The sequence below is a fragment of the Sinocyclocheilus grahami genome, unplaced genomic scaffold (genome assembly GCF_001515645.1).
Source record: "Sinocyclocheilus grahami isolate Dianchi unplaced genomic scaffold, SAMN03320097.WGS_v1.1 scaffold934.1, whole genome shotgun sequence".
In the NCBI taxonomy this organism is placed as follows: domain Eukaryota; kingdom Metazoa; phylum Chordata; class Actinopteri; order Cypriniformes; family Cyprinidae; genus Sinocyclocheilus; species Sinocyclocheilus grahami.
The window spans coordinates 491,004-509,108 of NW_015506113.1; the positions used below are offsets into that span (position 1 = coordinate 491,004).

At 38.6% G+C, this 18,105-nt stretch overlaps 1 protein-coding gene across 1 annotated transcript; it reads right to left on the minus strand.

Moving 5' to 3' along the window:
• Positions 1-12,441: 12,441 nt before the first annotated feature.
• On the minus strand, positions 12,442-14,690 carry LOC107564440 (zinc finger protein 648-like; the record flags this gene model as incomplete). Its single annotated transcript, XM_016249536.1, has 2 exons — positions 12,442-12,490; positions 13,200-14,690. A coding segment is annotated over one exon (1,461 nt), but the record flags the coding sequence as incomplete, so codon positions are not given.
• Positions 14,691-18,105: the final 3,415 nt, after the last annotated feature.

Here is an 18,105-nt window from a genome sequence, read left to right on the forward strand (position 1 = left end):
ACCAGTTCCTGTTTGCAGCGGAGGGACTCAACATCAGTGACGCAGAGCTCAAGGACATCTTTAACACCAGCCTTAATGAGCCCGTCCATGCCTGGGAGATGGGAATGCTGCGGATACTGTCCTTCTGGCAGTTTGTGGGGTATATCTACCACCGTGGAGAAGAGGGTGGCCTTCCTCCTCTTGGCCCTCCTCCCATTCTCCTCACAAACTACCTAGTCCCCAGTCCTCCTATGACCTGCCAACGGAGGAGGAACAGGTCCACCTCATATGCCCCCATTTCTGTAGAGGTTGAACCTGCCGCAGCACCCCCCGAGGCGGCCAGAGAAGCCGCAGTGCCCCCAGAGGCACCTGATATTGCTGCAACACCCCTAGAAACGCCTTATGAGGCTGCAGTGCCCCCGGTGGTGGCTAAAGATGCTGCAGCACTCCCAGAGGCATCTGAGGAGCCTGCAGTGCCCCCAGAGGTGGCTGAAGATGCTGCAGTACCCTTAGAGGTGGTAATGTCCGTGCCACTGCCTCGCCCTCACAATCGCAGAAGGAGGACTCCTGTCACTTCCCCTAATCTGGGGGTCCAGGAGGAATTGGTGGTCCCAGAGCCCCCAAGTGTAGTAGTCCCAGAGCTCCCAGTTATGGCCATGGAGGCAGTCCCTGAGCAGCCCACTGTTCCTGTCTATCTTGTTGCGGTTGAAGAGGCTGCACTCTCCTTGTACGTTACCGCTGTTATGTGTGGGTAGTTTAATGAAGCCCTTATCTTCCTGCAATATTGAATCCTCGCTCCATCCTTCATCCCCAACCCTGACACAAATGTGCTCATTATACCATGTTGTCTGACTTTTTGCCTTAATCTCCTTTAAGTGTAAAGGAGCAACCGTATCTAAAGTGCTAGAAAAGGGAGAGTCCATAGTTTCTGTTACAACGTCACGTTTTTCTGAGCTATTGGATTTGCTGAGGAATTGAGACAAATCAGGAAGATTTACAAAGCAGTCTTTTGTTGTAGAAGTGATGGTTCTACCATATTTGCAATAAGTAGTTGAGTTTGCAGCTTTAGATATTTGGAGTACACGCAAGACTAGATAATGATCTGAGATATCATCACTGCTGCAGAATTTCAAAGCCATTAACATCAATTCCATTTGACAGTATTAAATGTAAAGTATAATTATGACAGTGAATAGGCCCCGACACGTGTTGTCTGACCCCAATAGAGTTTAGAATGTTTATAAATGCTGATCCTGATGGTCTAATATCAAATGATTCTCAAAGTAGATCCTGACTTTGTTTCATCTCAGCCTCCAAGGATATGCTGTATACCTCCCAGATCTGCTACCTCACAGCTCAGTGTCCTTTTGGCTGGTATACAAACAAATCAGAATGTCTTGTGCTTCTGGGCAGCAAGCAAATGTGAGGATTCAGCATGGACACTAAGATATCTAAATGGCTGAGTTCCTGAATACAAATGGCTCTTCCATTTACATTTAGTCATTTAGCAGATGCTTTTATCCAAAGCGACTTACAAATGAGGACAATGGAAGCAATCAAAATCAACAAAAGAGCAATGATATACAAGTCTCAGTTAGCTTAATGCAGTGCAGGTAGCAAGTTTTTTTTTTATTTTTTATAATATAATAAAAAGAAAACAAACAGAATAGAAAAATAATAGAACAAGCTAGTGTTAGATGTCTTTTTTGTTTATTGTATAATAAATGAAAAGAAAACAGAATACAAAAAGATTAGAAAGCAAATGTTAGTTTTTTTTTAAGGAAACAAGCAGCAAATGAATAGAGTGCAAGTCTAAAAGGGACAAGTGTTTTTTTATTTTCATTTTAAGAATATAATTAGAATAGAGAGTGCTAGAGTTAGAGGGTCAAATAAAGATGGAAGATATGGGTTTTTAGCCGATTCTTGAAGGACTCAGCTGCTCCGATTGAGTTGGGCAGGTCATTCCACCAGGAGGGAACATTTAATTTAAAAGTAAAAGTGATGTTGTGCTTCTTTGGGATGGCACAATAAAGCAACATTCATTTGCAGAATGCAAGCTTCTAGAGGGCACATAAATCTGAAGAAATGAATTTAGGTAAAGGGGTGCAGAGCCAGTGGTGGTTTTGTAGGCAAACATCAATGCCTTGAATTTTATGCGAGGAGCTATTGGTAGCCAGTGCAAATTAATAAACAGAGGTGTGACGTGCAATCTTTTTGGCTCATTAAAAATTAATCTTGCTGCCGCGTTCTAGATTAATTGTAAAGGTTTGATAGAACTGGCTGGAAGACCTGCCAAGAGATCATTGCAATAATCCAGCCTGGACAGAACAAGAGCTTGAACAAGGAGTTGTGTTGCATGTTCCGAAAGAAAGGACCTGATCTTCTTGATGTTGAATAAAGCAAATCTGCAGGACCGGACAGTTTTAGCAATGTGGTCTGAGAAAGTAAGCTGATCATCAATCATAACTCCAAGGTTTCTGGCTGTATTTGAAGGAGTTATGGTTGATGTGCCTAACTAGATGGTGAAATTCTGATGAAAGATGGGTTTGCTGGAACCACAAGCAGTTCTGTCTTGGGTGAAGATCCTTCATCCAGCAAGAAATGTCTGTTAGACAAGCTGAGATGCGAGCAGCTATCGTTAGATCATCAGGATGGAATGAGAGGTAGAGTTGAGTGTCATCAGCATAGCAATGGTATGAAAAGCCATGTTTCTGAATGACCGAACCTAATGATGCCATGTAAACAGAGAAGAGAAGTGGTCCAAGAACTGAGCCCTGAGGCACCCCAGTAGTTAGATGTTGTGACTTGGACACCTCACCTCTCCAAGATACTTTGAAGGACCTATCTGATAGGTAAGACTCAAACCACTGAAGTGCGGTTCCTGAGATGCCCTTTGCCAATAGGGTTGACAGGAGGATCTGGTGGTTAACCGTGTCAAAAGCAGCAGACAGATTTAGCAAGATAAGCATTGAAGATTTGGAATCTGCTCTTGCCAGTCTTAGGGCTTCAGCAACTGATAGCAAGGCAGTCTCGGTTGAATGTCCACTTCTGAAACCAGACTGGTTGCAGTCAAGGAGGTTGTTCTGTGTGAGAAAGGCAGCAACTTGGTTGAACACAGCTCGTTCAAGTGTTTTTGCAATGAAAGGAAGAAGGGAAACAGGTCTGTATTTCTCTAAAAGAGCTGGGTTAAGGGTGGTTTTCTTAAGTAGTGGGGTTATACAAGCCTGTCTAAATGTTGAGGGAAAAGGGAAGGGATATGTTAATGATGTGAGTGAGTGCAGGTACAACTACAGGAGCAATGGCTTGTAGGAGATTAGATGGAATAGGATCAAGCGGACAAGTAGTAGGATGATTAGAAAGGATGAGTTTGGAGACTTCTGCCTCAGAGAGTGAAGAGGAGGATGTGAATGAGTGTATGTTTGCTGGTAAGATGTGCTTGACATATTGTGGTGGGGAAAATTGTGCACTGATGATTTTAATTTTATTAATGAAAAGCGTGGCAAAGTCGTCAGCTATTAGAGTTGATGCAAGAGGGGGAGGAGGACAAAGGAGCAAGGAAAATGTTTTAAAGAGCATGCAAGAGTTATACGAATTGTTAATTTTGTTATGGTAGTATGTCCTTTTAGCAGTGGAGACATTAGCAGAGAAGGAAGAGAGGAGTGTCTGATACACATTAAGGTCAGTAGAATTTTTGGATTTACGCCACACCCTTTCAGCATCCCTGAGCTTAGTACGATGTTCGCGGAGAACATCAGATAACCAAGGGGCAGAAGGGGTGGTACAGGCTGGTCTGGAAGACAAGGGGCAGACAATGTCTAAACAAGATGTAAGAGTGGAGCAGAAAGTATCAGTAGCACTGTTAGCATCAAAAGTTGCTAACAGTTTAGGGGAAGGAAGCGAAGATTGAACCATAGCAGATAGCCGGGAGGGTGTGAGTGAGCGTAGGCTACGTCGAAAGATGACATGGAGGAGTATGTGTTGTGTCAGGAACCATGTTGAGGTTAAGAGTGAGGAGGAAGTGATTCGAGGTGTGCAGTGGAGTAACCAGTACATGATCAGTGGAGCAGTGTCGTGTGTAAATAAGGTCCAGTTGGTTGCCTGATTTGTTAGTAGCAGTAGTTGACACTCGGTTGAGATCAAAAGAGGCAAGCAGAGTGTGGAAGTCTGCAGCTTGAGGTTTATCTAGGTGGATGTTGAAGTCTCCAAGCATAACTAGGGGAGTAAAATCCTCAGGAAAGGTTGAGAGCAGCATTAAAACTGAAACAGAAGTTAAACAAGTAGTAGGAAAAAGGATGAATCAAAAGTGATGCTTATATCCCTTGCCGGTGTCCCTGCCCGGTGGAGTCGCACGGTAGAGTCAATGGTCTTTACACTCTTTGGTCTTCACACGAGGAGGGCTGCCATGGTATACTAACTTTTTTTATACCTGTCGGACAAAACGGAAATTGAATTCAGCTGAACACACTTTACTGTTTATCACAACAAAGGTCTAAGCAAGTGCACGACACTGACAAGTTATGCGGTAGATTCAATAATTATTAATTGTATTTTTAAAAATATTTAATTCTTTGACTGTAGTGTTCTGTTTATCAAGTTATGTTATAACTCTGCTATTCGCTGTACTGAACACTTTGAGTACTGCTAGAGGCTTGGAAATGCTGAAATTTTCATTCCTGCTTTTCAGGTAGCATTCATACATTAACTACAGGGATAGCAAATCAGGGGATCTGAAGGTCTGAGACCGCTATTGAAATACTTATTCTAATTTAATAATAAATAAAAATCATTACACATTTGATCAAAATTAAATTTTATTTATTTTATTAAAATTGTACTTTATTTATTTCCTAACTTTCATGGTTTTAAATTGTTCAGTGAAGTCTCAGCCTTCTAGATCCCACTGTGTATCCTAATTTATGACTGATTATGTCAGATTTGTATAGCTCATTATTTTATATGATCATAAGCGCTCCTTAATTTTCAAATTGTTCAGATTATATGACTGTTTTTTGTTGTTGTGTTTTCTATGGTTAAGTGTGTGTTCATACTGTATATTTTATCTATTGCACAGTTATTATTGTGTTGTGTTCTGTGTAGGTGTATAAATTCCTATATGCATGCCGGTTGCTGGACTGTGGTCTGGTTTCTCAGGCCTTCCACTACTGTGACCTTCCTTAGTTAAAAGTAGTTAACATGAACTAAGCATGAACAATACTTCTGTTAATAGTTAATGTTAATCTCAACATCTAATACATTATTAAAATGAGAAGTTCTATTTGTTAACGTTAGTTACAGTTAAACTCTGCGGACCCGGATACGGGTCCAAAGTCACGTTAAAAATGTGTATGCTTCATTTGCATAGCCTTCCTTATATGGTATCAGCCCATATATGGGTTCATTTGAAAGCTTGGAGTATCTTCTTTACAAAGAATACATTCCTTTTGGTTTTTATATTCATAAAGCAGTAAAATTAAGCTTAGAAATGTATTCGTCCCACACACGATTTTCCGCCTAGCCATTGCGAACTTTTTTTGCGAAGAATGTGTATTTGATATATTTTTTACAATAAAGTCAAGTCATATATCACAAGAAATCTCTCATTCTCAGGAATTTCACGATGTAGATTATTTTATTGTGTGACAATCATAGATCGAATTATCTTCAATTGAATTGCAATGGAAAAAAAACAGAACTTTTTATTGTGTAACATTTCTACTCGTAGCACTGCTTCAGTTAGCCGCAAACAGCCACAAATATCTATAAACTCTATATTACCTTATTACCTCAGAAGCATGTCTGATATCAGTTTCATGAGTTACCTTCATGAACAAACACTGCCTGCGAAGTCATTAGCTGATTTTCTGAGGTTTCCGGATGCAGACGATTTCAACTGAACAATGACCATTTACCAATTTCTCTTGGAGCTGCGCCGCAGGAGAAATGATTCCCTAGGTTAAAGGGGACATAACACACACAGTTTTGGCCAATCTCATGTTATCTTGAATACCTATAATTGTAGTATTGCATCATTCACATCTCCAAAGAGTCTTCTGTTTTATCAGATTTATAAAAGAAAGATACAGCTTGCGATTCTCTCCGAAAACACCCAAGCTCCTGGAGGCGAGCCGTGGGTGGAGCTGAAGAGTCGCGAGCACTTACACTTACTAACAATCACAGACATTTGATGCAGTTTTACAGCAGTTCTTATATGACTGGGATCTTTGATCGCTGGGGCTTCTCCATCTTCCAGACACTGCAAATCCAGTGTCAGAATATACCTTGCTATAAAACATTTGTCACTGAAATGACGGGAACAAACAAACATGCTTGAGAAACTCCGTTGCTGCCCCGGAAAAACTAATTGCATCCACTGTTCACACAACACTAAGGTTATCTTTTCCTCACATCCAAAAACACATTCTTTAGAGATATTAGGCTTGTTTGACAATGCGGCGCTGCAAAGATCGGCTGCCGCCTGTCAAAAACAATGCATTCTGGTTACATTAAAATACTTTTGTCCAACTTTGATCGGCGCTGCAGCCGCCCTACGATCACATGTGCATTCAAAGTAACGCCAGAGAAAAAACGGGACCAGCCGCCTAGGTCAGGCACTGCAAAAGCCTTGATGACGACACTTTATTCTCATTGGGTAGATTCTGTGATGACAAGCACGATGTGTGTTGCATGCTTATTCTAACAATTCAATTCCAATGCTCACAAATCTGTGTTTATGTAACAGTAAAAGCATTTTTAGGTAGTCGCACTGTTATTTTTGAGTCACGTTTTCAAAAACACTGTTGAAAGCATATACACCCCCACTTAATTGGTATTTAAATAGCATATGTTAGTGTTTAACTTCTTCATGAACAGATGGCGCTGTATTAAGCAGTATAAAAAGTGTTTCTGTTGCTTTATGAAACATTCTGAAACATCTGTGTATTTGACAATTGTTGCATTTAATTCGCTTCATCTGTGAATGTATGCAAACACTGCGAGAGCGTCATTACCAGGAGCAGAAAGTGTCTGACTTGACGCCTCCGCTTTAATTCCGCCCCCGACTGCAAGCGGCTACTCTCTCCAGCCGGAGGCAGGCTAGTAACTCGAGCAAGTAACTGCGGTGCTGCCGAAGACTTCCGTAACCATGAAAGAAACACGTTAAGCGGCGCGCTCTTGCTCTCGCTCTCGCTCGGTCGCTGAGTGCATGCGCATAAGAACCCAACTCTTAATTAACAGTGTAAATAACTCAGAATGCATGAAATGGCATTACCCTCGTTAATAAGCGCAGCATATTGCAACAACAAGCGTGTTGCCAGTGACAACAGAAAAGTACCGCACATGCATGAACTAGCACAAGCATTTAACTGAAAAAAAAAAACTTAATGAGCCCAAGCAACACAGATAGCCTTAGCAACACGCATGTTGTAGATAACCTGAGAGCACTGAATGGGACTAGCTTGTGAAGACCTTCGAGAGAGTGAAACATAGCAGCTGTGAAGTGGATGCTTGATCTCTTGATATCCTTCTTTGGGATGAAGTTTCCATCTGACTTGTTCATGAGTCAGTCACATAACTTGTGGAGTTCATGACAATAATATAGAGCTGGTTTTGCCTGCCGAATTCGCCATTTAATTAGCTATTGAGCAATGCAAAAACTGCTGATACTACTGCGGGACCTTATATATGAATGCTTAGATAGGTGTCGTATTCCCATAGGTAGATGGGGATCAGCTGAGAGTCAGCTGATGCGAGCTTGACTAACGTGACCTGCCAGAACTAATGCTACACTTGATTTTCATTAACTAACATTAACAAAGATTAATAAATACTGTAACAAATGTATTGTTCATGTTAGTAATACTTTAACTAATGTTAACAAATGAAACTGAAGACTGGAGTAATGGCTACTGAAAATTCAGCTTTGCCATCACATTAATAATTTAAAATTTAAATAAAATATATTAAAATAGAAAACATTTACTTTAAATTGTAATAATATTTTACAATATTACTGTTTTTACTGCATTTTTAATCAAATTAATGCAGCCCTGGTGATCATAAAATACTTATTTCAAAAACATGATTAAATCTTACCCACCCCAAACTTTTAAACAGTAGTGTACATATTTGCACCACTAATTAATAATAATATTTAATATTATTAATACTAAACATTTACATTTTGTTTTCTAAGGTGGTGACTTAAGGCGATGACTTGAGAAAAAACCTTAGTGAAGTTGTCTCTGCATGTTCAATAGTGATTGGAGAAAGTATTTTAACACAAAAAAATGACACACATCACCTCTATGTACAATTCACACAGGGTGCTGCTGAAAACTATGCTATAGTTGGGAGGGTTAATCATTCCAGGACAATTCCAAGTGAGGATAACAAGAGAGAGTCCAACATACAATCAGCAAAGATATACAGTATCAAATATACATCAAATATTTACATGATTCCCTCTATACTTTTATTTTTATTTACATTTTTTTTAAATTGTTGTATTGTTTCATCTCTGAACAGACCTCTTACGTATGGATGGTTCAGTGGCTGGTTCAAGTCTAAGCCTAAAGAAGACCCAAAGGAACAAATCCCAGAACCCAAACCCACCATTAGCGTATACACTCTTACATTTCATATAAAGTGATCATAAAATAATAGTCTAAGGAAGTTTGTGGTAGATCTATGTTCTGATTTAGATCTAAACAAATCTAAATCAGAACATATCATAAACTGTTGTTCTTCCATGTTGTATAAAATAACTGTATTCACTGATCATGTTTTGGAAAAGAGGAAAAACTGAAATCCTAGTCAATTATTTATAAAAACTATCAATTTGTACCATGGCACCTTTGAACTGCCATATTCTGTAGTCAATATTTCAATAATTAAAATGATTTGGAGAATTTAACTATTTAAGTTAATTTTGTCTTGCATGAATTAAGTATCCTTTGTTACACTCATCACAGTTACTTAAAGCTGATAAATCTCCTTTCCATGTTGTAAATGTATTTCTTCTTTTCAAACAAAACAATAAAGTTTTCAAACAAAACAATAAAAGCACAATGTTTTTTACAGACATTTAAGAAGGGCAGAAGTATTCAAATACTTTTTTGGAGCACTGTATACTGACAGTATTAATGATGCAACTTTTCTTTTTTTTTTTTAAACTGAGCCTTGTTTGCGGTCAAGTAACAACATTTTGGTCTGTTTCCTGTTAGGAATCAACAGCCAACTTTCCTTTTCCTTCTTCGCCCCCACCCATCCCAAAGGCATCACACCCCCAATTCAGTGGGATCAATCCCTTTTCTAGGAATGCTAGTGAGTAAATATCATCTGTACGTCTGCCTCAAATTTGATAAAAAATGCAGTAAAAAGATAATAAATTATATTCACTTTAATTCTGATTCTGGCAAAATATCAGTGCTGGTACTACTAGATCTTAGTGCTGTGTTTGACACTGTCGATCATAACATACTTCTATAGAGACTGGAAAACTGGGTTGGGCTTTCTGGGATGGTACTCAAATGGTTCAGGTCATACTTAGAAGGGAGAGGTTATTATGTGAGTATAGGAGAGCATAAGTCTAAATGGACGTCCATGACATGCGGAGTCCCACAAGGCTCAATTCTGGCTCTTGTTTAGCCTGTATATGCTCCCACTAAGTCAAATAATGAGAAAGAACCAAATTGCCTATCACAGCTATGCTGATGATACCCAGATTTACCTAGCCTTATCTCCAAATGACTACAGCCCCATTGACTCCCTCAGCCAAGGCATTGATGAAATTAAAAGTTGGATGTGCCAGAACTTTCTTCAGTTAAACAAGGAGAAAACTGAAGTTGTTGCATTTGGAAACAAAGATGAAGTTCTCAAGGTGAATGCATACCTTGACTTTAGGGGACAAACAACTAAAAATCAAGTCAAGAATCTTGGTGTGATTCTGGAGACAGACTTTAGCTTCAGTATGTCAAAGCTATAACTAAATCAGCATACTATCATCTCAAAAACATTGCAAGAATTAGATGTTTTGTTTCCAGTCAAGACTTGGAGAAACTTGTTCATGCCTTTATCACCAGCAGGGTGGACTATTGTAATGGTCTCCTCACCGGCCTTCCCAAGAAGACCATTAACAAGCTGCAGCTCATACAGAACACTGCCAGGATTCTGACAAGAACCAGAAAATCTGAGCATATCGCACCAGTCCTCAGGTCCGTACACTGGCTTCCAGTTATATTTAGGTTTGATTTTAAAGTACTTTTACTCGTATATAAATCACTCAATGGCCTAGGACCTAAATACATTGCAGATATGCTTATTGATTATAAACCTAACAGACCAGACCATCCTAACAGACATCGAATCATTAGGATCGAGTCAGTTAGAAATACCAAGGGTTCACACAAAACAAGGGGAGTCCGCTTTTAGCTATTATGCCGCCCGCAGCTGGAACCAGCTTCCAGAAGAGATCAGATGTGCTAAAACATTAGCCACATTTAAATCCAGACTCAAAACTCATCTGTTTAGCTGTGCATTAATGGAATGACCACTGTGCTACGTCCAAACTGATTGCACTGTATTTTATATATAATAATTGTCTTTCTGTGGTATAATCATCTTTAACTGTTTTAAATTCATTTTAAATCAATTTTTTTATTATTTTAAAAGTTTTTAAATTCCTTGTTTTATTGTAGTGATTTTTTAATGATTATTTTACTTCCTTTTATGTAAAGCACTTTGAATTACCATTGTGTTTGAAATGTGCTATATAAATAAACTTGCTTTGCCTTGCCTTGCCTCATCACTAACTTGGAGCTCTTAGACTGTTACACTTAATGAGCATGAGCTGACAGACTCAAACCTTTGCTGAATCACTGTGCTCGTTGTCCTGTTTGACAGCTGTCAATTTAACATTCAACCCATATGCAGACAGTTGTGGTCACAAATCCCTTGCAGAATTAGTAAAGAGGGATAATAAAATGCAGTTTATTTTTTATTTAGTAGGATAAATGACACTCCAAGCTTTCAAATGAACCCATATATGGGCTGATACCATATAAGGAAGGCTATGCAAATGAAGCATACACATTTTTAACGTGACTTTGGACCCGTATCCGGGTCCACATAGCTTAACTGGATAAAAATACAAAATATATAAACGTTTGAACGGGTTCATTTAAAATGTAGTTATTTTGTCTTGTGGACTGTATGTAAAGTTCTGTTATGTGAAATAGCTTAGTCGGTGGATTACTAAAAATTCATTTTTTATTTATTTATTTAAAATATTGAAGCATTTTTTACACTTTATTCACTTAATACATAAAGTAGTCAATAATGTTCATCAATTTTTCTCAGGGTTCTAATAAGATCTTATAAAGCTAAGAGAAAGTTGAAATTTGTTGGTCAAAAGGTGCTTTTATCTGGAATAAATATGCAATATTTATGTTTGAGATCCATATATGACCCGTATTTTTGCACAAATTAAATATTTCGAAATTTCGAACAATAGTTTTGTTAACAAGTCTAATATGATCATGATAGTCTGTGTTAAAGGACAAAAATGGTCTGGGACAATGAGTCAGAATCAAGGGTGCATGTCACAGGTAGAAATCCTGGTAATAGCATATCTATCATAGCTGTCATGCAAATATTCAGGTTTATTGTTTTGTTCATAGGGTCCCGAATTAAGGTTCTTAATTGAGGAGTAATCACCTGCTCAGGAACTCAGGGATGGACTTTCAGCCTGGTGACTAGTTTTCACATGACTAAGGGATTCCTCAGATACACCCCTGCAGTTCCCATAGAGGAGGTCAGAGGAGCGTCTGTATCTTTATATACAGTAACATCTGTGGTTACAGGAATACACTGAGGACATTGAGGTCTTTAAATAATCTGTTAAGTGTTTTGGTGCCCAGTCTTCGTTGACTGAAGACATTGAACAGCTGAGGCACAACTCCCCATGCTGAGTCTAGGGATTTGTGTCATTCCCTGTGGGGCTGGGGACATGATGAAATAGGTGCTGAGCAAAGGTGCTGTGACTTATGGAAACATGAACTTAAAACGTCTCCACAGCTGGCAGTGTCAATAAATTGTATAACATGTAACACTTCCATCCCTCATTCCACCTTCCCACACGCAAAATTATTTTAATAATTTAAGGGGCTTTTCACAATTCAAATGTTTAAGATATGGAGCTGTACAGTAGTGAAGAGGTGGGAAATGTTGTAATTGTACAGGTAGAACCTTTGGGCTGCCACTGCCTTGATTTATTCCAGAGGAAGAGATATTGATGATTTATTCAATACCTCTACCAAAAATGTATACGATTGTTTAAAAAAATTTCTAATAAAAATGAATACTATTTGTGTACGACAATGTATCTAATTAACAAGTAACAATATAAATAGTCAACTAAAAATATGGAAATATGAGCCAACATCTCTTGTTGCAATGTAGGAGAGAGGAGTTTATCAAGATGTATGCCATCTTCTTTTACCATGAGTGTGCAGATCTGGCAACAGAGGGACACATGTTAGCAGAAGTGTGGAACTCTGGGGATTAAGTCTTCTGTCCTCAAGAGAGACATGCATAGGGAATAACATGATTCCAACAACATTCACTATTCCAACACCCTCCCATGTTTCCAATACCACATTTCACACATGAATCCTGAAAAAAATGGATTTTATTAATTCTGTCGGAGTTTTAACTGCATAAAAGAAGAGGTAACAGTTCATAATTAATTTAATTCACCATATAACATGTACCACCAGCCCAATTTCCGCAACCTCAAAATACAAATACACATTTTCTCCTACTGCATACATTTAGTGCCAAAATATAGTATCACCACATACATATTTTTTAACTTGAAATAGCACTATGCATGCAACACCTCTAAGGGAATTCACAATATTCTTTATCACTTTCTCGGTTTCTCTCACACACAGAATCTACCTTGTTTGGCAAGAGGCCATAAGCTTCGAATAACATTTTACAAATGGGTCACCAGTGTGTTTACAGTGTGTACTTTTACTAGAAATATACACAGTGGTTTATTTGAAGTATTTCAACAGTGGTCCCCACAATTTCCTGCAGTTAACACTATTAAAAATAGGCACAAGTCATTTCAAATGTTTGTTTTTTTATTCTAGCTAAATATAACCATGTTGTTAAGGCTGATAGATAGATAGATAGATAGATAGATAACCCAGGCTTACTTGCTATCCTCCTTACTTCAGTAACAGTACTTAGGTAATGCAAGTCTCAGCGTCAGCATGGCTCTGCATGTGTTCTGTAAGCAGGGAATCCTGTGGGAAAGATTTACTGCACTGCCCACATACAAAGATTGTGCCCTCTCCATGCTGCTTCTGATGCCTCTTGAGTGCCGCAAGGTAGCTGAATGACATATCGCAGCCTTGGCAGTGATAGGAGCACACAGCTGTGTGAATACGCTGGTGTCGCACTAGCCGGGACGCCATGGCGAATGCCACTCCACACTCTGAGCACTTGTGTGGGCGCACTCCACTGTGAACTGTGAGATGTTCAGCGAGGTTGGAGGACTTGGTGAAAGCTTTAGAGCAAACGGAGCAGGTGTAGGGACGCACGCTGCTGTGGATTTTCCTGTGCTCTGTCATGCGACTGGCCAGGGCAAATGCTTTCCCGCACTCCGGGCAAACAAAGGGCCTCTCACCCAAATGCTTGCGCTCGTGACGGAGAAGAGATAGGGGTTTGTTGAAGGTTTGGCCACACTGCTTGCAGAGGAACGGCTTGTTGTTGGTGTGCATGTTGCGCTCGTGCTTCCGCAGGTCAGAGGAACGCACAAAGTCCTTGCCACATTCCTCACAGTTGTATGGCTTCTCTCCAGTGTGCGTTCGGATGTGTTTGCGGAAGTCAGAGGACCAAATGTAGCTTTTCTCACAAAATGGGCAATGGTATGGTCTTTCGCCTGTGTGTAGCCGCTTGTGCTGCTGAAGAGTACCTTGGTGCGAGTAGGCCTTCCCACACAGGTCACAAACATGCGGTTTAAGACCTTGGTGAGTATCAATGTGGCTCAAAAGGTTGCTAGACTTTTTGAAAGCCCAGCTGCAGTAGGGGCACTTGTATGGACGGTTTTCCATGTCTCCCTCCATTCCTCGCTTCTTCATGGCCGCAAACACAAATTGACTTCTTAAAACCTGATTCTGGGAAGAGTTCAGGTTACCCTCAACCTCGCATTCATCCCCCACAGTCTCCTGCTGATCTTGTGGAATCGCTGCCAGATCATATGGCATAGTCATTTCCACCTCCTGCTTCACTTTCATGTTGGTGATGCTGGTCGTTTCCAAGTGCTCATGATTCAGTCGGGAATCAGATCCAGGCTCAGGGTCAGATCCAAGCTCAGCCTTCACTTCGCTCTCCTTTTCAGAGGATTGTTCAGAATATTTCTCAGGAAGGTGGCATGTAGCTTGACTTCTAGAATTCTCTTGGATTGTTATTTTTTTGTTTTTATTTTCATCACAACTGGCAGAAGCACTGATGTCCTCTTCACTGGGTAGATTAAAGCTCATTTTCATGGTGTCAGTAATGTTACTCTCCACAGGCAGATAATGCCTCTTGCTGATGAGAATCTTTCTAATACTGCGTTTTGATATGTAGACATTATCTGTAAAAGCTGTTGAATTCCACAGGTCATTCATTTTAGCGACTGTAGATGATTTCTTGAGTGGAATTTAGTGCATCGACCTTTATTAACAAATTGAAATGTCTGTGTTCACAATCCCTGAAAAAGAAAAATCATAAGTTTAGTTGTCAGATTTATATACAATATCTTGAAAAATACAGTTAATCTGAATTTTACAAACTGTGAAATGTATAGACTAATACTTTACACCTCAAACAACAAAATAAATATAACATCCTGCTGCCCTACATTGAACAAGAGTTTTGGACATAACAAATATCAAGATATCAAAAAGCCAAAATTCACTACAATGCTGGTAACCCTCCTTATATATCGACTGCATTATAGATCAAATGCAATCAATTCTAAAAGAGGCCCTTGTTTATTTTATTTTAGGCTATGAATTAACTCTTGGATTTTTGAGTACTGATGGCATAATGGAGCTATTAAGGTATCCAGCATAAATTATACTAACTGGAAACCATCCAGCAGATCCTCTTGGAAGAGTTACACACTCTTTGAGCCAACAAAGATGTTGTTCTCAGCTGTCATAGTGCATAGTATGTCCTCTCAAGAACCATTAAAACATCTCGCACATGCAAAGCGTCTCTTACCTTGGCAGCACCAAGTCCACCAATGGTGATTTCAAAGAGTGCAGTTAATCCACTTCCTCTTCATGGTGGACGTTTAGATACCATAGGAGGAGCCAGAGCACAGTTAAACTTACTTCACATGGGGGAGTGCAACATCTTTTTAGCGGTGATCAGCACTTTAGAAAAACCATTTGCTGTCGGGAAAGATCAAGTTATTGACACTTTTACCCATGCCAGATGTGAGGTGCATGGGATATTTCCTGGGGAACACCACATAAACATGATGATGCAATAAAAAACCAACCAGGATTGTTTTTGTAGGCTGTAGCAAAATTTAAATATTTAATCATATTTTTTTCAGCCTATATTTTAAAAAGTAAAATGAGCCATCTTGTCCAGCCTATATACTGTATCTCTAATAGCAGTTTCTATGTTTGTTGTTCACAGATCAATTTTCACTGCAGCAAATTTTCTCATTAGTATAAATGTATGGTTGTGTTTTTTTTATCTGAGATGTTTCAATGTTTTACATTCTTTAGTTAATTTAATTAGCATCTAATTATTTCTGCTAATTCACATATTGAGTGAAAGAATGAAGAACAGGAATAATCTGCATATGTTAGGCATAACTGACAACCTGATACCCATCCAGCAGGAGCACACATAGATAAAAAAAAAAGTGTCAGAGGAAATATGAGAGGAAGAGAGCATACTGTGGATCAGCTAGTACAGGACACCTGTTTGCCTCTTAATGTTCAATCTACCCCTCAATGTAAATGCTGATGGCAGGGTATGCTGACATTGAGGCCTATACTCTCTACAGAATAACAAGACTTGGTGGATTGTTTTGGGCAGCATCTGAAGAAAAGATGTCAGAAATGTTGTCCTCCTTTCTATATACACATTTATGTAATAAAGGATTTGTTCATTCAAATAACTTGGTCTTGTTCTTTTAAGAGTCATTGTTACTGATAAGAATTATTGTTTAATATATACCGTGATAACCGTGAAATTTTCTGAGACGATTATCATACCATGAAAATCTCATACCGTTACAACCCTAGTATGTACACAATGTAACAATGCTGGCCAAAACAGTCCACCAAGGTGTGGTGTTTGTTTTGACAACTACTATAGTGTTCTTCGTCCTCTAAGAACTAGTTATGTTTACGAGTTAATGAGAGTGCAGTGAGTTACTCTAAATGTAATATAATGTTGTATGGGAGTGTATGATAGATCACATATAGGGGGAATAACATATAGGGGAGTTAACTTGTATCCTGGAACAAAATAAGTTGCAGCAATGTATGTACAGTACTGTAAGACTAGCTAGTACACTAATAGTGGCCAGACAGCAACCATAGCTCCTACGATGACACAAACCATTTCTGAACTATTTTTGCCATGTTCAGAATGAAGTATCCACTTGCCATCAGGGAACACTACTGCCATGAAGCTCTGCAACTTTAGGTTGGTAGGTAGTACATGTCAAAATAACATCCACATGATTGCCCAAAGTTTCGCAGCAGAGAACATTGCCCAGAGCCCATATCGCATCCCTGGACATCTCTTGGCCAGGTAAACAATGCACATGCACCCAACCATCCACCTGATCTAAAAGAAAACTTATTAGACCCAGTAACCTTCTTCCATTGCTCCGTGGTCCAGGTCTGATGCTCATGTGTCCACTGTAGGCACTTTCGGTGGTGGACAGAAGTCACCATGGGCACGCTGACCAGTCTGCGGTTACACAGCCCCATACGTCAACAGGGATGCACTGTGTTCAGACACTTTTCTATCATGACCAGCATTAAGGTTTTCAGTCATCTGAGTATATATACTATTTTAAACAGTTCTATCATTCTTTAAAAACGTATTATGTTTAATCAGTAATTATTCCGCTCATAAGTACAGTTTTTGTTACATTTGACATTCCAATAATACATTAACTCTTAATACATTGGTTTGGAATAATGATACTACTAGTACGTGCTCTAATATAAGCAATCATAGGTGTTATAATCTCTGGAGGATTCAGTTCATATAAAGAAAATTCACCATCAACTTGTTTGTCCTGTGAACAATGTTCAAATATCTATTTTGCATTCATTTTATTTGTTATGTCACATGTCCAGTACTCTGAATCATCCTTAAATAGAAACAGCAGCGCAACAAAGCTAAACACTGTTACTAAATATTTCTGAATTCACTTTGGTTTATTCAGATACAGAAAAACACTGATTATTCAGTCAGTATGCTTAATAGATTAATTAAGCTTAATTGAGTTGGTCATTTTGTACAGCTCATTAAAATATTTACTAAGGCCTAGACAGTTATTATTTCAGTATTTGACAGAATTGGCCACTTTAACAAACAATACAAAAAAATGTAATTTAATTTTTACAATAACATTTTACAACGTCAAATCAGTTTTATTCATATAGAACTTTACACGATGTACATTGTTTCAAATCAGCTTTACAGGAAAATATTGCAGTCCATTACCTGAAATTCCAAAGGTTTAATAATATTATTTTTAGAGTGCATATTAAGTCGATACTTTTAGGCACTCTCATGTTAAAATATTATCTTTATACACGTTGTATATAATACACTACAGACAATATGAGAAAGACTTTTAAAACACTGTGTGAATGTGATGAAATGTTTCATGGATTTAATATTCTAGCAACATTGTATCAACTATGACTTGAAGAAAAAAATTATTAAAGGGATAGTTCACCCAAAAATAAAAATTCTGCCAAAATGTACTCACCCTTAAGCTGTTACAAACCTGTTTGTTTTATTATTTTGTTATATTTTGTTTTGTTATAATTGTTAAACACAAAAGAAGAATCAAAATAAGTAAAC